The following is a 24,783-nucleotide window of genomic DNA, read 5'->3' as shown; positions in this document are numbered from 1 at the left end:
TGCCCCTCCCCTGTTCATGCTCTGTCTCTCTCTGTCTCAAAAATAAATAAGCGTTAAAAAATTAAAAAAAAAAAAAAAAAAAAAGAATAAGGATATTCTCTATATAATCATGGTACCATTATCACAAGGAAAATTAACAATGATTCTATAATATCAAATAAACAGTTCATATTCACATTTTCTTAATTATATCTAAAGTATCTTAAGCAGTTTTTTGTTTGCATGCTTATTTGTCCAGCATCCAATCCAGAGTCACACTTATATTGGTTGCTATGTCATTTTAGTCTCATTTAATCTCTGTTAATCTACTCCTTTGTTGTTGTTGTTGTTTTTCATGACATGGACTTTTTTGAAGAGTCTGACTGAGCCAGTTGTCCGGTAGAATATCCAGTGTTTTGTTTTTATCTATTTCACTGTGATTAGATTCAGGTTAAACTGTTTTGGCAAGAACACTATAATGTGTATTTTTCTGCATCACGTCAGAAGACATGGAATGTCAGGGTGTTCCATGACTTGTGTTGCTAAATTTAATCCTTGATTAACTTGGTGAACACTAGATCTCTCTGTTGTAAAGGTAAACTTTTCCCTTTGTAATTGCTGAGTGGGTATTCTGTGGGCTGATACTTTGAGACCATGTGAATACCCTGTTCCCCAACAGCCTTACTCAGCGGTTTCAGCAGCCACTGATGATCCTTATTTGAAATAACTATTAACAGTGGTTGGTTTCTAACATTATTATTGCTTCTACATTTATTGGCTGGTGTTCAGTCCAGAGGCGCATTTCCTTTTCTTCTTGCCTGTCTCTTTTGAGTATTGTGAATTTTTTTCATTCACTTTGTTATACTTCTTCACTGTCATTTTCTTTGTGTTGCTGAAACTGTTCCCTAATTTGGGAAAGAGGAGCCCCTTCATGTCCACTCCTGTGTCCTTTGATACGAACCAGGTAGCTCAGAGTACGTGCTGCTTGCAGTGTCCTAGGTTCATCCTGTATTTGCCCTACCCCAAAGCTGGAATCAGCCAATTCTCCAAGGAGTCCTGGTACTAGTTTGTGGATAATGGAATTTAGAAACTAAAATTTGGGGCTGAGTACACTCATTGCTGTTGGGATATCATTGCTTCTAAGACTTTTTTTCACTGGACCTATCTAGGAAATCAAGTCTTAAAAGCTCAATGGATTCATACTGTGACTTCCAATTTAAATTTTAAATCACCCGTATTATATATTTGTATATTTTTGCTTTCCATAATAGGGAAACTTGTAATCTGTCAGTAATGTAGGTTGCAAATATTTTCTCCAAGTTTTATATTTGGCTTTTGATTTTGTAGCACAAAATTTGAAGAAAGCTTTTCTCACTGGGTTTGTAAAGAAATTCACTATGTATTTTCTTCTGATATTGGTATAGCTTCATTTTTAGCATTTAAATATGACCCATTAAGAATTTCTTTTCCTGGTGTATGGTGTGAGGTATGGATCAGTTCTTTTTCAAAACGTACATTGCATCCCAACACCATGTATTAAAAAGTATCTCTTCCTCTTCACATGTAATTTCCATATGTAATTGGATCCTTTTCTGAACATTTTAATATATTCTACTGGTCTACAGGTCTATTCATGTGTCATTACCACATTGTTTTAATTGCAGAGACTTTTTATCATATATATTGATCTTTAGTAGTGTTTATTTCCCCTCATTGCTCTTTTTATTCCCCAGGATTTTTCTAGGTGTTCTTGCATATACTTCTGTATGAATTTTAGAGTCAACTTGTACTGGGGCAAAAAACTTTTTTTATTGAAATCACACTAAATTCATATATTATGTTGGAGGGAATTGGCCTTTATATAATGTTACATGTTCTTGTTGCAGAATAAGGGGTGTCTGTTTGTTCAGGGCTACTTTTATGTCTTTTAGAAGTATTTTAACATTCATATTGTTTTGTACATTTCTTGTATTTATTCAGGTATTTTATCTTTTATTTTGCTCTTATAAATGAGGTATTCTTTGTCATATATCTTCTAACTAGTTTGAATATGTAAAGGATATTGATATATTGTGCTAACTTTCTGATGTATTGTTATTGATTATGTTACTTTTAGCAGTGATTCTTTTGAATTTTCTAGTTATAAAATTATATTATCTGAAAAACAGTTTTACTTCTTTTCTAGTTCTTATGAATGTTTGCAAGCTCTGCACAACTTTTACGTTAAATTTGCCTTGAAAGAACACTACCTTCTAAAACTATTTTACTGGAATGTAATACATTTTATTTCATTTTTTCCTAGTCAAAAGTAATCAAAGCATAATTCTTTCTGCCTTATATAGAGATTCATGATTTCCAAAACTCAAAAAGGATGCATAGTTATATTGTTACATGAAGTGAATGGCTCCTAAAAAGGGGTCATGAAAGGGAGAATCAGGGTTCTCTTGTCCGTAGCACAGTGCCTTGTGCTTAGTGGGTAGCCCATAAACATTTGGTGATGATACATAATATTGCTGTATATATATTCTGACTTTAGAATTTGGCACATATTCCTGCCTTTTTTGCTTTTGCAAGAAATTTCATTATCTTGTTTTTTTTTTCCTTTGATCGTGGTCTTGAGTTGAAGGTGTGTGGACTTTAGGGAAACTATAAAATATATAATTCCGCTGTTTGAGTCAGTCAAGTACAGTGGGGTAAATGTCATGCTCTAGTTTTCTACAAAATAAAATACCTAACCATCTCCCAAAAAGCGTAAAATGTTTTCCATTATCTTCTCTAGAATGTGTAATATCTGGAAAATTAGGAAAATTTTAAAGTAACACACTTTAGTTTTATAGTAAGTTTAGATACATTACCAAAGAAAGTAGTAAATTAATATTTTTGAAAGCAGTCCTAGAAGATTAACTCAAACATTCTGATAACTAATGCACACAGGTAAATATGTATTATAGCACATGAACTCAGTGGATATGGCATAGTTTCCATTTATTCATTTCAAGAGTTGAGGGTCTTCTGGGTTTTAAGCATTTGGACTAGGCACTGTAGATGCAAAGATGAATAAACTCAGGGCCTTGCCACAGGAGTCAAACACGCCAATGGGTCTGAAGGGTTTGTGACTCATACACATAGGTTTCAGTCATGGTACTGCTGCTCATTGGTTGTGTGACTTTGGGAATGCTACCCATCTTCCAATTTACTTTCTAGAAGCCACTACTGTTCCCTTCCTTTAAAATAGAGTTATCTTTGTTGCTTGTTAATTAATATCTTAAAATTCTTAATAGTTGAGTTTTGTTTGTTTCGTTACGTTTTAATTTAAATTTTTTTTTTTAACGTTTATTTATTTTTGAGACCGAGAGAGACAGAGCATGAATGGGGGAGGGTCAGAGAGAGAGGGAGACACAGAATCCGTAACAGGCTCCAGGCTCTGAGCAGTCAGCACAGAGCCCGACGTTACGTTTTAATTTAAAAGACCCTCTCATTCTTCCTTTGTCATCAGTGGCACTACCAGTTCTAGAAAGTTATTTGGTCATGTTCAGGTTACTGAAACTCCTTATGAGAGTTGATAGTTTTCTTTGCATGCTCATGGTTTGTGGTCCCAACTATACTGATAGAGGTCTGAGCTATGGCAAAACACGAAAACACCCACCTGCTGAGGCACAGGGGTGAGCTCCTCCTCTCAAGTCTCATCAGTTGCAAGTTACAGTCCTGTCCCAGTGGCTGGGCCTGGAACCAGACTCCTCCAGCTGTGTAGGTCCCTTTGCATGTAGGCCCTTTTAGATTCACTGTGGTGCATAGGCTCTGCCAAGCTCTTGATACACTAAAAACATTAAACTGACAAATATAGCCAGTTACCCAGAGCATTTATTATAACTTCTGCAGGCTGAGAGACCTCAGTGAACTCTTTAAAAAAAACACTTTTTGCCTGTACCTTTGGAAGAGACCGGCTTTCCCTGCACATGTCCTTGCTTAGTACCAAGGAGAACAGAGCCCTCCCGCACCTGCCCCTACCCCCATTCCTGACACATTGGCATTGAGATACCAGGAAAAAAACTTGATCTTCTGATATACTCTGTAGGGTTTGCCATCCTGTTTGCTTTCATCCTTTAGGCCTCTAGAAAGAAACTAAGCTAAACTGTATGATTTCAAGTTTTAAAAGCATTAGACAAAGTGAAAAGATGCTTCCTTAGAAGATTAAGTACATTAGTTATCATAAAGATAAAAATTTTGAAGGTAAAATAAAGTGAACTGCTAAATTTACAGAAGTAACAAAATTTCTCTGAGCAGTTGATAAAACTCTGCCCATTAAAGGGCTTATCAAGTCCCAAGAAAGGTTAATTATAGCCAAGACACAATTTGTTATACCCTAGTGAAATTTCTGATTTTCCAGATACAGGGAAAATTTCACAAGCCTGTACATAAAGGAACAGGTTCTTTACCTTAGGAAGAGAGTTGAATGTAAAAGTCTCGAAATCTGGCTGATAGTGGAATAACCTGTTCAGACAACTAAGATAAAGGATTTCTTATCCAAAAATCCATTACTCAGATTTAGAGGGAGGAACTGATCTTATTTTTAGATATTTAATAAGTAGATGTACTGAGATTAAAGCAACAGCCCAAATCCAACCCAGGCTAACTCCTGATTTGAATACAAAGATCCACCCTTCACCATAGCTTTCAAGAAGAAGAAAGAGTGAGCCCTTTCTGGGGAAGCATGCTTTCTGTCTCATTCTCTACCAATTAATATCTAATAGGTCTAACCTTCAGTCAGAAATATGAAGCATGTGAATAAGCAGGAATAGGTGACCCATAATCAAGAAAAAGAACAATCAGTAGAAGGATTGGAATTTGTAGACAAGAACTTTGAAATAACTTTTATACATATGTTAAATAATTTTTGAAGAAACATGGGTATGATGAATAATTTCAGCAGAGAAATGGAAACCATAAAAAAAGAAATAAGTGGAAATTCTACATCTAAAGAGTATAATAGATAAAATGAAAAGTTGATTAAGTGAGCCTAATTGCTGATAGTATACATTGAAAGAAAGGATCCTTGAACTCAAGGACATAACAATAAAAATCACCCAAATCGAAGCACGGGGTAGGGGAGGGAAATACAGAGCATCAGACCTGTGTGACTACATCAAATCATCTAAACATGTATAAATGGAATTCCAGAAGGAAAATAGAGAAATAGGGTGAAGAACTAATATGCCAAGAATTTTCCACCTCTAATAAAAGAAAATAACATAGAAGATATAAAAAGCTTAGCAAACCCCAAGAATATATATAAATGAAACCTCACCTAGGTACATTTTAAATAAACTGAAGAAAATGAAACCTAAAGAAAAGATCACAAAAGCAGCCAAAGGAAAAAATGCATGACATTCAGAGAATAATAGTAAGAATTGATGGCTTTGTTCTCGTAAGAAACAATGGTATAAAATCAGCAAAGTGCTAAAAGACAATGGCTATTAACCTAGATTTCAATATCCAGCAAAATTAGCCTTCGTACATGAATGCCTGCTAAAGTCTTTACAGAAAAAAAAAAAAAAAAAAAAAACAGTCATCCACAGATTTACACCATGAGAGATTCAACAAAGAGTTCATCAGTCTAAAGGGAAATGATCTCAGATGAAAACTTGGATCTGCAGGAAGGAATGAAAACACTGGAAAGGATCAGTATATGTGTAAATATAAAAAGCTGATTTTTCATTCTTAAATACTACTGACTGTTTAAAACAGTATCCAGACAAAATGTTGTGGGGTTTATAACATGTGGAGGTAAAATATAACAATAGCATAAAGGGTGGAAGGGTAGATGGAGTAATACTGCTTTGAGATATTTATATTGTTAGTAAAGTATAAAATCATAATTCAGGGTACACTGTAATAAATTAGAGATATATATTGCAATCTCTAGCCACTAAAAAAAAAAATAAAGATGTGTAGCCATTGGGGATATAAAATGGAATAGTCAAAGTATTTGATTATTTCAAGAGTATGGAGAAAAGAGAAAGGAACATAACTAGATGCAACAAAATAGCAAGATGGCAGACTTAAACACAGCCATATCAGTAATTGCATTAAATGTGAATAAACATCAAGAAGCAGAGATTGTCAGACTGGATAATCTAGTGGTAAATATCTGTTGACATACTGAGTTTTTTATTTGGTAGATTAATTTATTCAACAGATGTAATACTAAGTTCATTGTGAGGTATTTGGATTTTTAAAACCATAATAAGTTGGACCTTTTAACCGTATTACTGCATGATTAATATATTTAGTGAACAAAAATTTAATTTAGAATAAGTACAAACAAGTGTAGTTTCATTGTTTTAAATTGTTTCCCCAAAAGTTAAGTGCATTAGTTAGCCTCCAGAGAAACAACCAGTAGAATGTGTACATAGAGCGATTTATTTTGAGGAATTGGTTTACACGATTATGCAGGCCGGCTGGTACAAAACCTCCAAGGTCAGTTGATAGCCTGGAGACCCAGGGAAGAGTTATAGTTCAAGTCCAAAAGCAGTCTGTTGGCAAAATTTTTTCTCTTTCAGGGGAAGTCATTCTTTTTCTTAAGACCTTCGACCAACTGGATGAAACCCTCTCACATTATGGAGAGCAATCTCCTTTACTCAGAGCCTGTTGATTTAAGTGTTCATCTTATCTGAAACATACCTTCACAGAAACATCTGGAATGTTTGACCAGATATGCAGGACTGTGGCCTAGCCAAGCTGACACACAAAAATAACCAGCACAGCAATCTATTTATTAGGAGCTTTCACTTATTATCATACCTTAATGAAAGTGAAATAACATACAAATGGAGACTTTTTTGGTAAAATGTACTTAAAATAGTAAGCTGTTTGGGAACATTTTTTCTTAAGCTTATTTTGTGTATATTCATTACTGAAAGCTTGAACAAACGTGTATTAATTGTATTTCCAAATCGTATTATTTCAATTGGCAATCTAAATTTAAAACTAAGGTTATATCTTTGGATAACCCACTTTAAAAATTTTTAGTTTCCACCACCTACTTATCCTGAAATTGAAACTGTAAAATACGTAGCTGTTGTTTCTTTGTAATTGTATAAGCTGAAGATGTAGATTTAGTTTTTATTTTCAACATCTTGAAGTTACTTTCTTATTGGATAAGAACTTTAAAATTAGTAATCAGCCTGGGTCAGTTTTATAGCTGTCAGGTTACAATAGTGAGACCACACATGTAAGATTTTGCTAACTCTTGATTAAAAGCCTGTGTCATGCCAGACTGTTCTCAGTGGATGCAGCCAGAGAGGGTTGTGGGGAGTGTGGGCGCTGGGGAAGTGGGGATTTCACCATTTGTTCTATATTCTTCAGTATTACTAAAATCTACCAGTAAGAGTCAGCATTATCTGAACATTTTCTAATATGTTTACTTGGGGTTTTTAAAAATTTTTTATTCAAGACCAGTGTTACTCTATGAATAAAAAATGTCTTTGCATAAAAATTACTTTAAAGATTTTGTTATTATTCTTAAGACAAAACTTTTAATTTGCTCTGTAGTATTTTTTCAAATACAGAGTATTTGTATTTCAAATTTGTATTTCAAATACTCTGTATATGAAAAAATACTCTAGTATTTCTATATACTAGATAGAGTATTTTTTTAAATGCTCTGTTTTACTCGAGTCTTGAGGTCAGAAATTATAATTTAGCCTTTATAATTCATCTTTTATCCCTGATACCAAATAGCCACTCAGTAAATATTAGTTGATTGTATAAAGTAGTATACTGCTTTATACTTCATTGGCTAATTATAGCTGAATTTTTAAAATGAAACCAAAAAAAATTTTTAATCATGTTTCATGGTACTTTGTTCATTTTTAAATATTATTTCACAGTGATAAAAAGTGATTGTTTTATGATGCTCTCACATAATCCCTTATCATACTTGAAGAAGAATGAGTTAAATGACTGTAAATGGGAGGAGCTATTGTTTCGATCAGAAATTGTGCTAATTGCTCCTAACAATACTTGTAGTTCTTACTTCTAAGCAGCCTTGCATGTGAAAGCCTGTATCATTATTTGAAGGAACTAGAACTATTCTAATGTCCTAACTCACCTGTTGGTTTGCTGATGGACAGAGATTATAAAGTAAATGAGACCCACACCTGTGTTCATTTTTAACCTGAGCTAGACTTTGAACCAGTATCTTTATAGATGAGATGCAATGTGTTATATCCTTAAAAGCTGTTTATTACAAAGAAATGCAGGAGAGGACATTCGGAACAAAAAGATAAATCCACACATGATAAAAGGATTTTTCTCAAGTTTAGCAGTCAATATTATCATTTTAAAGGAGAGAATCAGGGGGAACTTTTTTTTTCAGACACTCCATGGTGATTGAATAAATAGAATATGACATAGTAGGAAGTCAAGTGATCAAAGAGAAATTCAAGTAGATTTATTTATTCTTTATGAGAAAATAAGGAAGTGATTCCTTTTATAGCCTTTGTGATATTTCTTTATGCAAACTTGATGACCTCAAGTCAGAAATAAAAATTTAATGGAAGAACTGCAGCAGAGTGGAGATAATGGTATAATTTTTGAGCCAAGAGCAGGATATGGACACATCTTAGACTATTGCTAAACACCTCTTGAATGGGAAAATTGGCTCAGCTCACTTTGAGTTGGGTCTCTTACTTAGCTAAACTCTCCAACTGTTTCTGACCAAAGAATTCATGATAGAACTTTAAAGGATCCTGCCATTCAAATGAGACTTTTTTCCTTATGAGCTATAGGAGTCACCTCTTACTGAGATAAATGTTTTCACAATAAAATGGGTAGGTATAATCAAATATCTACCATCTTTTCTTTGCACAGGAATTATCAACATAGAAAGAAAGCCTTGTAACCATCATGTAGATACAGCACCAACGGTAAGACGGTCTATTTCTGCATTGTTAACACTGATAAGCTACAGAATGGTCCTGGTTATAGGACACAAAATGCCATTGTAGAAAAGTCTTGTGACCTCCCTTTTGCCAAAAATTGCATCCCTTCAAGAAAATTAACCTCATGTTTTCTAACTTAATGAGGAAAACATACTAACTTTTGCCAATATTTGGGAAACTAAGATATGGTATCATTTTTGCAGATACTTGTTTATGTTACTATTATAAATAGAATGATTTTTAATTTAAAAATATTTTAGATTTTTAATAAGTTAATATAAATCTTCACACATTTATTTACACTTTTTAAAATGAGTTTTATTTCGTGCACTAGCATCATTATTTAGAGTGAATATTTTTTAATAGTAAAAGCAGGCCATCGTGTTGCGTTTCTCTTATGAATCACTATGCTTTATTATTAGAGAAGTGAAAACTTTTATCCCCCTTCTATTACTACCAGACAACAAAAGGCATTTAACAATTATAATACCTATTTACTATGTTAAAGATAACCGTATAAGATAATGTAGAAGGAAAACAATTAAATTTCCCTTCTGTTCTCTAAATATAATATTTGAATGAAACATGTATCAGTGGCCAATTCCCACTTGAAAGACTCATAAAATAATACAGCCTAAAATATAGCTTACTCTTCACTGAGCATAATCTTGTTTCTCTTATCGTTCCTGTGTGTTAAGTCTTTTAGATACTCCATACAGTTCATCATTTCCTGTTAGAAAGATTTGGTAATGCCTTTTTTATGAAAATAAAGGCAATATTAAACTGTGTTTGAATTTTATTGATAATATTTTCCTCACTGGCAGGTTGCCTCCATTTTCCATTTGTAATAAATTCATATGATTGAGCCAGCCTGTTTGATAACTTACTGTGTGGGGCTCTGGAAAAGTGGTGTTTGAGGAATTAAGCACCACTGTAATCCTAAAAGTACTAGGCTATTGTGTGTGTTGCAGTTAAACTTCAGTAAGTAGTCATAACATGTACACTGTATTCTTTAATATTTAAAAAATGCAGACTAGCAATTATGGAAAATAATTTATTTTCTCTCAGGTGTAGGTCTTAAAAGTTGAGGTGTCTGAGGTGGGGTTTGAACCCTTTACTCCTTGAGGAGAAACTCCAGTTTTACCTTTTCTCCCGGTTGTGGGTCACTTCACTGGGGTGGGGGTTTATGGCAAGGTTGTATCTTAGGCTCTCCTACATGCTTCGATGTGGTTTTCTTCTTGTTTGCCTGTGGGGTAGTCCTCATTCAGCCAGCCTTTTGGTTTTTTAAGAGGAAATTGTTCCACATGTAGCTACAGACTTAGTGTGTCAGTGGGAGGAGGTAAGTTGAGGATCTTCCTGTGTTACCATCTTGAACTGGAACCCCTTAATGTATTTGAAAAAGATACTTACTGGATGATTTTACATACTTTTGAAATTCAGTTTATTCCTATAGGCTTTCCTACAGCACCTGTGTTTCCATTTCTGGTTTTGTTGGGGGTTTTTTGGGTACATTCTAGAACTCAGAAAAGTGTAACCTAACAGTTTTTTTGTTTTACTCTGTAGGCTGATTGTAGATTTCCATCTTAACTAAATGATGAAATAATAGAACTGACTTCTCATGAAATCATGAGAAATAATGGCATTAATGTTTACAGTAATGCCCTAACAGTCTCAGAATGACTCCAAAGAACCAAACAAAATCTAATACATAAGGGTTTAGGTATTGTTGGTCTTTTTTTTATGTTTTTTTCAGTTGGGTTATTAAATTATAGCTCCTAATATATTAATAACATTTCTGATCTATAAAGCTGTAAGTTTTAATATATTTGGTTTATACAGGCACACCCCAAACATGCATTGGTTCTCCAAGCCCTCACTTGAGCCAGGCTGCATTTTGGTATGTTTTTCTGAGCTCCTTCAGTCTCTTTACTACAAACTCCGTAGTTTACTAGTTTACTTAGTTTACTACTGCCCCCTCATTCCCAAAAAGTCCTCTACCTTGCTGACAGTTAACTTTGGCCTTTTGCCCATAACCTCTAAATAGAATCACAAGTCTGTTCATTACCCAGTGTCTTCTGGTCCCCAGGAGAGGAAAAGTCTGATTTTCACGGAAATAGTGTTACCTAATTTCCATCCTTTGTAGTGTGTGCCCTTCTTTTCCTTAAAGGGTTTAAGAGAAGAAAATATTTAGAGATAAAAGAAATAGGAAAAAGTCTGTCTGAAAACTTTAAGAAAGTAGAGTATTTGTAAGTTCAAACCTGGTACTACTCTAGCCCAAAAAGGAGAGATACTCTGGGGTCCTGAGAAAAGATAAGAAGGCGGTGGACCAGGGTTTTAGAATGGCTGAGGCCAGGTCCCTGAGTGACTTCCTGGACCTCGTTCCTAACCACCAGCCTCCAGGTCACCTCTCTGTTTGTTATCACCTCCACTTTCCTGTTGCTCTGAGAACCACCACAGATGGTTTGGGTCCCAGAGAGTGCTAGATGCTAATTACAGCAGTTCAGCAGGTGAGGGAAATGAGACTTTTTCAGGCCTCTGTCAAAAACTGTGTTTCTTGACATTCCAAATCGGAATGAACTTTTCAGTAAATCTGTGGTTATGGAGGAGAGTTTGATCCTATAGTGTTCTAATGCGATGCGGTGTTCTTTAAGTATAGGTTAGCCTGAAAACAAAACCACCTCTTTGTTGTGTTCTCTCCCACTCTCTTTTGAACTGTCTTGTTTCTTTTTGTTGTTGTTGTTCATTTAACACATGAGCTTTAATTTTTTTGTTTGGAATTTTTTTCTTTCTGACATTAAATAACACCCTGTGTGTTTTTGAGATGCCTTCAATAGAAGTAAAACAGAATATCCCCACATGGCATGATCTCCTCCTTCAAAGAGAATCAAACCTCACTACTCACTTTTTTTTTGCATTTTGAGCTCTTAATTTTGTTCGTATCCAACAGTATATTTTCAAGCTATTTTTTTCCAGAAATATAATGTGAGAGGTATATTATCTGAGTATCTGAGTCTGCGTATTTTAAAATATCTCAGTTGTCTTTGAATAAGAGTTTGCTAGGGTTTTTAATTATTTGGACATAAACTTTTCCCCTCAGAACATTATGGAAATTGATCCTCTTTTGCTTTCTGGTATTTAGTGTTTTGGGTGAGACATTGGACATCAGCCTAACAGTTCTTTTGTGAAGGTAGCCTGTTTTACCTACTCATGTATTCCAGATTTTCTTTTATTTTCTTATACCTGATGTCCTAGTTCAGATTTGATGGTTAAATGTGTGGCTTTCTTTTTGTCCTGAATGGTAGTCACTCAAACACTTTACTATTATAGGAAAAGCAAATATGATATTAGATTACATGAAGATAATTAGATCATGCCACTTTAAGAACGAGTTGCTGTTAAGGATAATATCAGACTCAGATTAATCAGAGGTCATTGTCTGAACCCTGAAAGGCAGGTGTAAAAGTTAGTTAATAGTTAAGTAAGCACAGGCTTGAGTCTCATATTCACTTTAAATGAAGGACTCATTTGTAAATCAGAGAAAAATCACAACTAGCATAAGGAAGTCTCTGTAAATCTTTGGTCTTATTGAGATTATTAAAACCTGCCCATAACCTGCCATATGCATAGAACTTCCCATAGCTTTGTATGTTTTCTTTTGGAATTAAAACACGATAAGCCATGCTGAATATGTACAGAATTTTTAGTGATTTGAGAAGAATTGTTTTTGAATCTCTTCTAGCGAAAACTGGTATGTTAAAAATTCAGACATCAGCATGGCCTATTGAATTGATTGCTGATTTTTATAAAGCTCCTGCATTCCAAACCTGTAACACTAGTTAATACTACTCCTTTCTTCCTCTTTTATTCAGTGATCCCACAATCCGCATTAATGAGAACAAATTTTCTTTTAACAAATGGATTTTCTGGCAGTGTATATAATTACAGCTTGCATCAGCCACAACGGGTTGAAACAAAATCCAGGCTATCTCATTAAGATTATACCAGTTATGGGATACTTTTGCCATCCATCTAAATATTTCATTAATTATTAGAAATTAAAATATCCTAGTCTGATTAGAAATTTATTCATTCATTATTCTTCATTTTGTAAGTTGAATTTAACAAACTTTTAATTTATCCATTCTGCAGTTATACCTCTAGGTTTTCTCAGGGCTTGATTGACAAGTTTTTGACACGTAATGTTTCATCAGTAGTAAATTTTAATATGTTTTACAGTATTTTACTATTCTGGAAAAATATCTGAGATGTTCATGATGTTGCTTGCTGTTTGCACTAAACTTATTCGTAAAGGTGTTGATCTGAATCCTACAAATTAAAATTTATTCTGAGACTCTTTTGGATTCTATGATAATCTGTCTTTATTCTACAACATTTTTTTTTAAGTTTATTCTGACAGAAGGAAAGAGAGCATGAGTGGGGGAGGGGCACAGAGAGAGGGAGAGAGAGACTTCCAAGGCTCCACACTGTCAGTGCAGAACCTGAGGCAGGGCTCAGTCTCATGAGCCATGAGATCATGACCTGAGCTGAAACCAGGAGTTGGATGCTCAACAAACTGAGCCACCCGGGTGCCCCTCTGTGACACTTTAAGTTGTCTTTGTTGTTAGGTTTGTGTCATTGTTTAGCCCATTGTGTAAGTTCACAAGATTGCTATCTATTCTATTATTACACACAAGTATACTATGCCTTATACATATATTTATGTAAAATTTGTCTTTCACATTTTAACATAGTATTTGGGGCTGTGTATTTATGGATAAATACAGAAGTTCAAGTGAAGTGCTTCTTTTGATCTGAAGAAAGCACTTTCTTTTTTTCCAATCTGTAGAATTTTCCAGGAATTCATAGTATGCAAACTGGGGTGAATGTGCCCCTATAAAACTCATAAAATAAAACCATGGCCAATCTCTTCCTGTAGGTAATTGCAGGGTGGAGAGGGAACCGATAAACTATAAGCATTTATAACTTGTCATAAAAGAATCTGTTTCACTTATCAATAAAGTAGCAATTCAGAGTAGTCCTGTTGAAATTCGAATACAAATGCAAAATAGGTTTTCCTTTAAGATCACTTGTGAGTTGTCCATAATATAACAATTTTATTAAGTATTGTAGATGTTAGTTGTTTTTCCACATGTTGTAAATTATGATGCTTCGTGTAGATTTTTCCCATTAGCATACTCTTCTGACATTTACGTTTTTCTTAGACTTTTTTCCCTAATTCTCTTCTGACTTGATGATTTTTAGAGAATGTTAAATTTCAGGTAGCCAGAGGCCATGAACAAGTAGAAATGTTCAAAGAACTGAGAATATAGGCTTAGAACTCAGAAGAGAGGATGAGTTGGAAGGTCTAACTTTGCTGTGCTTCATAGAACCAGACTCTACAGCTCTGAAGTCCAGACGGGACAAGCAGTAGTCAGAAGGCCCGGGCAGAAGTTGTGGGAAGTCCTTCTGTCATCATGGGCAGGGAGCAAGCAGATTCTTGACAACAGTCATTCAAAAACCCCATGCAGGAAGGAGGCACATATCCAGTCTCTATAACAAGCTGAGTCAGAAACCAGTCTCCTCTTACTCACCTTCCAAATCCATTCTCCACAGAACTATTTATCCAAAAGATAAGAATGGCCATGCATTTAGGATCCTGTGGTGCACCCCATATCCTACCAGTTGAAAACTAAGCTATTTAGCATGCCATTTGATGTCCTATTACTACTTTTCTAAACTTATTTCCAGCTTTTCCCCAATACCCTGCACTACTTGCAGTTCCCTAAATGTGTCTGGGCCTCTCACATTAAGTAACAGTATCAGAAGAGCGGGATGAAGGGGCGCCTGGGTGGCTCAGTCGGTCAAGCATCTGACTTCGGCTTAGGTCATGATCTCGCAGTTTGTGAGTTCGAGCCCTGCTTCGGGCTCTGTGCTGACAACTCGGGATGAAGAACGCTTGAGTTCAGAACCATATTACCTGGCTTCATGTCCCATTTGGCTACTTTTGCTGTACATGACTTTAGGCAAGCCTCTTTTGCTCTTTGTTCTTCAGTTTTCTCATCTGTAAGTAGGGATAATACCTACCTCAAGGATTATTATGAGGAATAAATGAGTTAAGATGCATTGCACCCCACTCAGTATATTTTTGTATACCAGATACTGAATATTATTTCATCACAAGAGATGGCCAGATATTGAGGACAAGAACATAGCACAAGCCTGAGAAGTAAAGCTAGGTCAGTAATCAAAGGGAGGACACCAGGGTCCCACCTAGGTCAGGGGCATCAGGGACAAGGGAATCTGATGAAGGTTGCCACAAAGCCTGCCTGTGTCTTGACCAACCTTCTTTGTTTTTCTGTGTTCATTTTTTAAAGTTTGCTTTAGTATGTATGTATTTACTACATATTCTGACTCAAAAGGAGTTGGTATAGAAGTCCAGTTACACCAGGACAACGGGCCTAAACTGGGACTATGTTGGGCAACCCTCCATGTGTTGGTATTCATCAGTCTGAAAGTCATGACAGCCAGAGTGATCTTTTTAAAATCTAAGTCATAATGGCTTACCCTCTGGCTTAACACTCTTCAGTAACTTCTCCTTATGTTTAGAATAAAACCCAGGGCCTGTAGGGCCTTGCATGATCTGGTCTCTGTCTACGTCTCCAGCATTACCCTATGATACTCTCTGCTCTGAGTTCCTCAAACACAGCCAAGCTCTCTCCCACTCACCTGTAGACCTTTGAGCATTTGGTCTCTCTGCCAGGAATATACACACCTTTTGCGTAACAGCCTTTTTCTTTAGATCCCAGTAAATGTCAACTTTTCAAAGGACTTTCCTTTACCGCTCTATCTGAAGTAGATACTGCCTGATTAGTCTTTATTATTGTACCTTATTTTTTCCTTCTTAATACTTATCCCCATTTTTAATTTTTTATTTAGTTGTTTTCTTGTTTATCACCAGTCTTCCTCAATAGGATGTAAGTTCCATGAAAGCAGGGACCGTGTCTGTCGTACCATTGCTTATAGACTGTCATTAGATAACGCTTAGCTGAATACATGAAAATATGATGAAACTATAGGAATAAATAAGAGCAAAGAGACAGGCCGGACCTGAGGGATGTCCATATTCTAAAGGTTGGAAGAAGAAACTTCACAGAAGACGGATGAAATGAGAAGAATGTCAGAAGAGATCAGGAATAGTGTAGCGTGTTGGAAGTCTGGGGAGGGTGGAAATGGAGGGAGTTTTGTTCTGTCATTCGTAGCCAGAAGCTTTGGGAGAGATGGGAACAGGGCCCTAGAAAGGAAGCTAGATGGTCACACTAGGAGGCATGAAGAACTGGATGAATTCAGGAAGCCTGTTACAAGAGGAGGATGGAAAATAGAATAGCAGTTGACTCAGCCTTCTGTGTTTGTCACTGACTTACTTCACAAAAGAAAGTAGCATTTAGCAAAAAGAGCTGTCATGAGATTAATCTATATAGAGTGCAAAGTAAATGTTCTTCCATGTTCTTCAAAAGTGAAAAATGAAATTTAGGTATTTATACAATAGTATTACATTCAAAATGAATATTTCTCAGAAGAAAAGGTCTAGCAATATAAATGGGGCAGGAGAAAGATGCAGACCAGATTTTAGCATTTGGCAGAGGAGTAGGGTAGGGCATTTGTAGCAAGGTCCATTGCCAAGGGACTTACTTATCTAGTTGGTAAAATTAGGTTGAAGAAGTTGATCTTTCAAGTCCATTTCTGGATCTAAAGTTCTGTGTATCTTTTTCAGCTGCCCTTACTGTTAGGAAAGAACATACTAAAGCATAAAAATTAAGCAAATCTCTGATAGTCATCTCTTGAGTGCACAATCATCATTTCTCTCCTTCAGCTCGTCCTCAGGATTCAGTTAGAATTCACTTCCTTATGTTATACACATGGCATTTATGTTCACCACGTCGTGTAACAAATGCCCATCACCATCATTGCTATTGGAAATTTTGTGCCACTTATGTGGTGGACACAGGCTAGCTGCCTTCAGTAGATCAAAAACTAAGTCCCTTCCTATAGGACTGAATCTCTCCACCTTCGTAAGCCCAGTACGTGGTGAAATGATGCCAAGCAATAGAATATGGTGTTCAGATATCTGTGCAAGTGAGCCAACAGATGGTTTAGACAGCATGTGTAGTAGAGTGGGGAAAAGGCACTGGCCAGGCTGCCTGATATTCTATTGAAGGAATGTCCCGCAATCTTTTTTTGCCCATTTTAAACTCTTTCACTATTTTTCCTAACACAGGAAATGGCACATCCGGTTACACAAATTGGTAGAACTTGAGGAATAGGCTAATCAAAACCATGACTCAAGAAGTCAAAAGAGCCTAAATATTTTTAAATAGCATATCTTAAGCATTTGAAAACAAAAATTAAAATCATTTTAGTTTCGACTCTAGGTGAGGTACTTTCTTAGGGAAGCCAACGAGATACCTAGAAGTATGAACACATGGTTCCCATAGGTCCTTACTCCAGAGGAATCATTTTGGTCCTTTTCCCCCTGCAAGCAGCAAAAAGAACAAGTGCTAGAGGGTGTCTGCTCCCTTACAGACTTAAACTGGGAAGACAGGAGCCAGAAGGCGGGAGCCCCGTTTAATGCCATACAGGGGAAGTGCTGGTATGCCCTGCCCAAATCACCTGCTTAACCCCCTAACCTGTTTTCTTTGTAGTACTTACTGTTGTCATAAGTAAGTACAGTCTGTCTTTCTGTGTGTTTCTGTGGTTTCAGTTAGCTTGTGTGCATTAATAAATAAATGGATAATGTCAGTATGAAAGCAGAGGAATTTTTTCTGCATATTTTAACTGTGAAAGCAATCAGAGGCCAGCTTTCTCAGTCTAATGGAAAGACCAAGCAATTTTTTTCTATTTATTTTGAAAGAGAGAATCCCAAGCAGGCTCTGTGTTGTCAGCGTGGAGCCGAACGTGGGGCTCAATTTCATGAACCATGCGATCATGACTTGAGCCTAAATCAGGAGTCAGACTCTTAACCGACAGAGCCACTCAGGCACCCCAAGACCGAGCAGTTTTTAAAAGCTAAAGTACCTTTTTGAGTGGCCATTTTAGTAGCTTTAGTAACTGCTAATACAAATGAAGAGGCAGCTAAGACATTTCTCCTAATTTCAAAAAAATTGACATTTGATTGATGAAGTCTAAAACCTGGGTTGGCTTTTTAATTTTGATGAACTGGTCTCTGTTGACAGTAAATCCTTTCAAGGACCTGCATTTCAGAAGAGGTCTCATGGATGCTGCTTACGGGCTGCAGTCTCAGGACGGACTGACAATAATGTTGAGTTCAAAGATTTAACACCAGCCAAGATTTAACGCCACATTAGTACATAGTTTAAGATTGTTACTGTGTCTGTCAGTGCCCTAGTTACAAAGCTCCATAGATTTTAAGTAGTCTGCAACAACCACATCTTTTCCACAAACCCTGTTATATTTAATTCACAAGTTTTACCCATTGTGAGGTCTTATAGCAGAAAAACATATAAAAAATAAAGGAATTTATCTCCATAGTAAAGTATGTAACACATCAAGAGAAGGAGTTTGGGTTTTATTTTTGTTTTTTGTTTTAACAACTCTACAATTTGGCATTTTATTTTATTTTTATTGAAGTGTAGTTAACACACAATGTTACACTAGTTTCAGGTGTACAATATTGTGATTCAACAACTCTGTAGTTATGCTGTGCTCTCAAGTGTGCCTACCATCTGTCACCATACATCACTATCACAATACCATTGACTATATTCCCTGTGCTGTACCTTTTGTCCCCGTGATTTATTCAGTACATAACTGGAAATCCATACCCCCCCCCCTTCATCCATTTTTCCTGTCTGCCCCTCTGACAAGCACCAGTTTGTTAAAAGAGTGATTTTGCATGTTCTTGTTCAGCACTACAATCTGAGTACAGTACATTGCACACATTATTACTACCTATTATTATATTACCGATACTCTTAATGATCCTGAATCTCCAAGAATTTTATCAAATTACTATCATTGGGAGCTTCAGTGGCTCAGTCAGTTGAGCATCTCTCTTCATTTTGGCTTAAGTCATAATCTCACGGTTTGTGAGATTGAGCTCCACATGAGGCTCTGCGCTGACCACGTGGAGCCTGCTTGGGATTCTCTCTCTCCCTCTCTGTCAGCCCCTCCGCTCATGCACACATGTGCACGCAGTCTCGCTCAAAACAAACATTTTTTTTTTTTTTGGCCAGGATCTACAAGAGGTTTATTTTTTTAATTTACTTTTTTATTTTTTTAAATTTTCATCCAAATTAGCTGCAACAGTGATTGCAGGAGTAGATTCTTTTACCCATTTAGCCCATCTCCCCTCCCACAACCCCTCCAGTAACCCTCAGTTTGTTCTCCATATTTATGAGTTTCTTCTGTTTTGTCCCCCTCCCTGTTTTTATATTATTTTTGTTTCCCTTCCCTTCTGTTCATCTGTTTTGTCTCTTAAAGTCCTCATATGAGTGAAGTCATATGATTTTTGTCTTTCTGTGACTAATTTCACTTAGCATAATACCCTCCAGTTCCAGCCACGTAGTTGCAAATGGCAAGATTTCATTCTTTTTGATTGCCGAGTAATACTCCATTGTATATATATACCACATCTTCTTTATCCATGCATCCATAGATGGACATTTGGGCTCTTTCCATACTTTGGCTATTGTTGATGGTGCTGCTATAAACATGGGGGTGCATGTGTCCCTTCGAAACAGCACACCTGTATCCCGTGGGTAAATGCCTAGTAGTACAATTGCTGGGTCATAGGGTAGTTCTATTTTTAGTTTTTTGAGGAACTTCCGTACTGTTTTCCAGAGTGGCTGCATCAGCTTGCATTGCCACCAACAATGCAAAAGAGATCCTCTTTCTCTGCATCCTCGCCAACATCTGTCATTGCCTGAGTTGTTCATGTTAGCCATTCTGTCAGGTGGAAGGTGGTATCTCATTGTGGTTTTGATTTGTATTTCCCTGGTGATGAGTGATGTTGAGCATTTTTTCATGTGTCTGTTGGCCATCTGGATGTCTTCTTTGGAGAAGTGTCTATTCACGTCTTTTGCCCATTTCTTCACTGGATTATTTGTTTTTTGGGTGTTGAGTTTGATAAGTTCTTTATAGATTTTGGATACTAACCTTTTATCTGATATGTCATTTGCAAATATCTTGTCCCATTCTGTCGGTTGCCTTTTAGTTTTGCCGATTGTTTCCTTCGCTGTGCAGAAGCTTTTTATTTATTTTGTGAGGTCACAATAGTTCATTTTTGCTTTTGTTTCCCTTGCCTCTGGAGACGTGTTGAGTAAGAAGTTGCTGCAGCCAAGATCAAAGACGTTTTTGCCTGCTTTCTCCTCGAGGATTTTGATGGCTTTCTGTCTTACATTGAGGTCTTTCATCCATTTTGAGTTTATTTTTGTGTATGGTATGAGAAAGTGGTCCAGGTTCATTCTTCTGCATGTCACTGTCCAGTTTTCCCAGCACCACTTGCTGAAGAGACTGTCTTTATTCCATTGGATATTCTTTCCTGCTTCGTCAAAGATTAGTTGGCCATACGTTTATGGGACCATTTCTGGGTTCTCTATTCTGTTCCATTGATCTGAGTGTCTGTTCTTGTGCCAGTACCATACTGTCTTGATGATTACAGCTTTGTAGTATAGCTTGAAGCCTGGGAAAAACAAACTTTTTAAAAAATTATTTATTAATGTTTATTGTGAACATTAATGATATACATATATTGAATACTTACTGTGTTACCAGTGTTTCTTTATATCTACTCTCTCTCCATCTGTATAATTCTCAGGTAGGTATCATTATTCCCACTTTATAAATTAGGAAACTGAGGCACTGAATAGTGGAGAGGTTCACCCAGCATCACAGATAGTAAATACAGAGCCAGGAAAGTCTTTTCCTTGTTAACGTGTTACCGAGAAGCCTCAGAGTTTTTGCACCAAGACTTTTCAATAGACTACAAGACTACATTATTTCTTTTTTTTTTTTTAACGTTTATTTATTTTTGAGACAGAGAGAGACACAGCATGAATGGGGGAGGGGCAGAGAGAGAGGGAGACACAGAATCGGAAGCAAGCTCCAGGCTCTGAGCCATCAGCCCGGAGCCCGACGCAGGGCTCGAACTCGCGGACCACGAGATCGTGACCTGAGCTGAAGTCGGACGCTTAACCGACTGATCCACCCAGGCGCCCCAGACTACATTATTTCTTAATAATGGGATATTGTGATAACAAGTGTTGAGGCATTTCTAGTCTCTACACATTTGTAGTTATTTAGCATCAACATATGAGAAAGATGTGTCACTGAGAAAGACAAAATCTTTTTACTTGTGGATGCATTGTTTCCTGATAAGCAAAATCTGGTTCTACCTTGTAAGCATTGTGTTTTCATTAATTACCCAAGTTTGTGCTTTACTACAAATAGTTAGTATCTTGGCTTCTAGACCATGGTAGACTAAATCAGGTTCTCTTTCTTTTTTTTTTTTTTTTTTAAGTTTATTTACTTATTTTGAGAGAGAGAAAGTGCACGGGAGGGGCAGAGAGAGAGGAAGAGAGAAAGAATCCCAAGCAGGGTCCACAGGTCAGTGAGGAGCCCAGGGTGGGGCTCAGACTCACAAAACGCGAGATTATGATCTGAGCCAAAATCGAGAGATGGACGCTTATCTGACTGAGCCACCCAGGCGCCCCAGATTCCTCTTCTGTAAATGCAGCTCTTAAGATGCTTGGAGCATCTATTTTATCTTGACCTTCTCTTTTTTAGGTTAAGAATACCCATTTTCTTCTATTCATCTTACTCTATGCTGATTCCATTCCAGTTTGTTTACATTCTTTGGAAAACTGATATCCAGCAGTGAACTTAATATTCCAATTGCAGTGAAAAATATAGTGATTACCATTGGTTTCTGTAATCTGGATATTGTGTTTGATATTGAATTGTGACCTACCATAACTCCTTAAAGTTTTAAGCTTGTGCTGTCAAAACGTATTTCCCATTATTTACAGATCTGTGCCTCAGCATCCTCTCATCGAGAATGGAGTTAATAACAGTACCTTCCTCATTAGTGTTGTTCTGTTGTTTTAAGTACTGAGTACAGTGTCCAGCACACAATGATCTTTCAGGTATTAGCTTAATACCATTTAACCCTAAGTGTATAGTTATTCATCCTTGTTGAATTTCATCAATTCATTTTGGGCTCAGTATCCAGCCTGTCAAAATTCTTTTGAATTCTGAATTTTTTTCTCAGGTATGATAATAGCTCTTCCCCAAACTCTTTAACACTGACAGATTTAATAATACCACTTACTAATTGTGTTTACGCAAAACATTAGAAAAATATTGAACAGTGAACAAAATAAAAATAACAATTTATTTATTTATGGGCAATTTTGTTAGGGGGATGTTATTATTTCAAAGAAATTTCAGTCTTAATTGCATTATGTGCTTTAGCAAAGCATTTACTTGCCTGTCATTTAAAATAAGATTTGGTAAAAATAAATTGAATGAATGAATGAATGAATGAATGAATAAATAAATAAAACAAGATTTGGTGATTACTTGAAATTTTCCTTATAATCAGTATAAAATTTGATTCTTTAAGGAAGTGTTAATATAGTCCATTGCAGAAACCAAAACTTGACTCGATCATGCCATCAAATGAAGGAAGCAATCATTTAGAAAAGAAAAAACTCAACGTTCATCATCCCGGAATATTAGTTTCCATTTTGGGAGAAATGTAATCAAAAGTCCTCCAACTAGTGCTCTGTTTTTCCTGCCCAGATGGACATGTGGCATCTGGCACTATTAATGTTCCACAGATCCTTTTTTTTGTCTTGGTAAAAACACGCATGTTCCTCTTCCTGGATGCTCTTTACGCTGCCATTATCTCAGGATCCCCAGAGATCCGTCTTTGGCAGAAATAGCACAGCATTCAGTAATGCAGACACCTCCTGGTATAACCGCATAATTGGGTCACAGATTGGTTTGATGCATAAAGATTAAGTGAGATAAATCCCTGGAGGAAATGAAACTTCTTGTTCTGTGTTTTGAATGAAACTTCATGAAGTTTTCTTGTCACCATAGCTCTGCCTGGTGTGATATTTTATGGCAACATTAGCCGACTTCTCTGAGGGCCTTTTCTGGATTCAGAGCTTATTTGCCAAGCCTAGAAATAAAATTTTGTTTCTTGGAAATGGGGTTGGTGTTAGTAGATCTGTTTGGTTTAGAAAATATGGCCATGTTGATAGGTGTGGGTATTCTACAGAAATATTTTGCTATAAAACACCATTGCTCCATGATACCTTGAATAACTTTAGGGGTTATATAGTAATTATACCTAACATTTATTAGGCACTTACTGTTTGTCAAGCACTGTGCCAAGTGTTATTTCATTTGAATAAGTTGTTTCATTTGAATATCATAACAGTTGTATAAAATAAAAATGTCACTATTATCATCGTTTGCCAGTGGGGGAACTGAGACACAAAAGGTCTTTAAGCTTCTTCTAGAAATATTTAAATTGAATATGTTAATGAATTATGGTAGATGAACCAAAAATATTAACTCCCTTAAAAGCAGAATCAGCCAGTGTGAATAAACCATTACATTCTAATGTTACTCAGTGGCACAAGGCAGATTCTGTGGAAATTGGGAACAGTTCTGGTAATGTTGACAGCAGTTAGCACTTATAAAAACAATTTGTGGTTTTAAGAGCCTGGCTTTATACTGTATATTGTCTCCTCTGATCTTTGTGTCATCACTGTAACTTGTAACAAGATTGGGCAGAGGTGGTCATGAAGGGCAGCTAAGCACTACAGGAAAGGCTGACCACAGTAACAGCTAAAAAGGGTCATGAGGCCCTGGATTTTGGGGGGGGGGGTGTACCACCAAATACAATTCTTCCCTCCTAATAAATCTAACATGGAAGTTATCTAAGAAAGCCAATTTCAAAAAATATTTTGGAAAATATCCCATCTACCCACCAAGAAGTTTTAATCAGATATGATTTGAGGTTAGTGGATAGAGTCTTAGTAGATTTCCTGGAAATAATTCAATTTTAATAGCAGTGGGTGAGTTAAAGTCATATAAGTGGCAGAGAATAATCTGGATGTGAGAAGGGGATCTTGGGGTTTAGTGGGAAGAAAGGGGCCCAGAAGCTGTGGTTTATCGAGTGCACTGGCATAGTCACCTGTGACCTTGAGAAAGGAAATTACAAACACCTGCTGCACTTCAAACTATGCTACCCACATGCCACAGACAGCTGTTTGAAGAAGTGGAGTGAAGGAATGAGAAGGTAATTGTGACTATTACCCAAGAATGAGGTGATTGGGCTTATCCCTTCTTCCCTGGGACTTACTTGCAAAGCTCACTGTGTACACACAAGTTTCAGTTGATATGGAATGATTCCTCAGTGGATATTTCTGGTCTTACTCTTTACTTTCTCCATTCTAATAGAAAAATCTTTATAATACGTACTTAGGCTGTTAACAGTTGTTAACTCAAAGAACCTAATTATTTTATTGAGTACAGCTCAATAAAATTCCTGTCTTCCCCAGGACTTTCATTGGGACTTTAATTTTCTGTCCCTGGTGCTACCAGCTGTTTAGTTTTTACCAAAAATCCTTGGTAATATACATATTAAGCTTTCTTATCTCTCTTAGGTCTCACGTGCATTTTTTTTCTCTTCTATTATATTTCCACAGTCTAACCTCTCTTGTTCATTTCCAAAGCCAGAATCAAGCCTCTCCCCTCTGTCGTGAAGAACTGTGGTTTCCATCTCTATATTTTTGCTTGCATCTGTTGTTTTATTCATCATAACCAGCTT

General features: G+C 36.4%; 1 protein-coding gene across 11 annotated transcripts in view; it reads left to right on the top strand.

Annotated features, from left to right (window-relative positions):
* AHI1 (Abelson helper integration site 1) overlaps positions 1-24,783 on the top strand; it is a 223,593-nt gene that overhangs the window by 114,356 nt on the left and 84,454 nt on the right. For all 11 annotated transcript variants that reach the window (XR_013555779.2, XR_013555777.2, XR_013555778.2 and 8 more), the window contains one exon: positions 8,851-8,906. Coding sequence is in view for 8 of the 11 variants with exons in the window: in XM_078447348.2 (XP_078303474.2) it covers positions 8,851-8,906 (56 nt within the window). In the remaining 3 variants the exon portion in view is untranslated. The remainder of the gene's footprint in view (positions 1-8,850; positions 8,907-24,783) is intronic.

Source organism: Panthera onca, chromosome B2 (assembly GCF_046562875.1).
Source record: "Panthera onca isolate mPanOnc1 chromosome B2, mPanOnc1 haplotype 2, whole genome shotgun sequence".
In the NCBI taxonomy this organism is placed as follows: Eukaryota; Metazoa; Chordata; class Mammalia; order Carnivora; family Felidae; genus Panthera; species Panthera onca.
The sequence above is the reverse complement of the archived record's forward strand: the minus strand, read 5'-3'. Positions and strand labels throughout refer to the sequence as shown.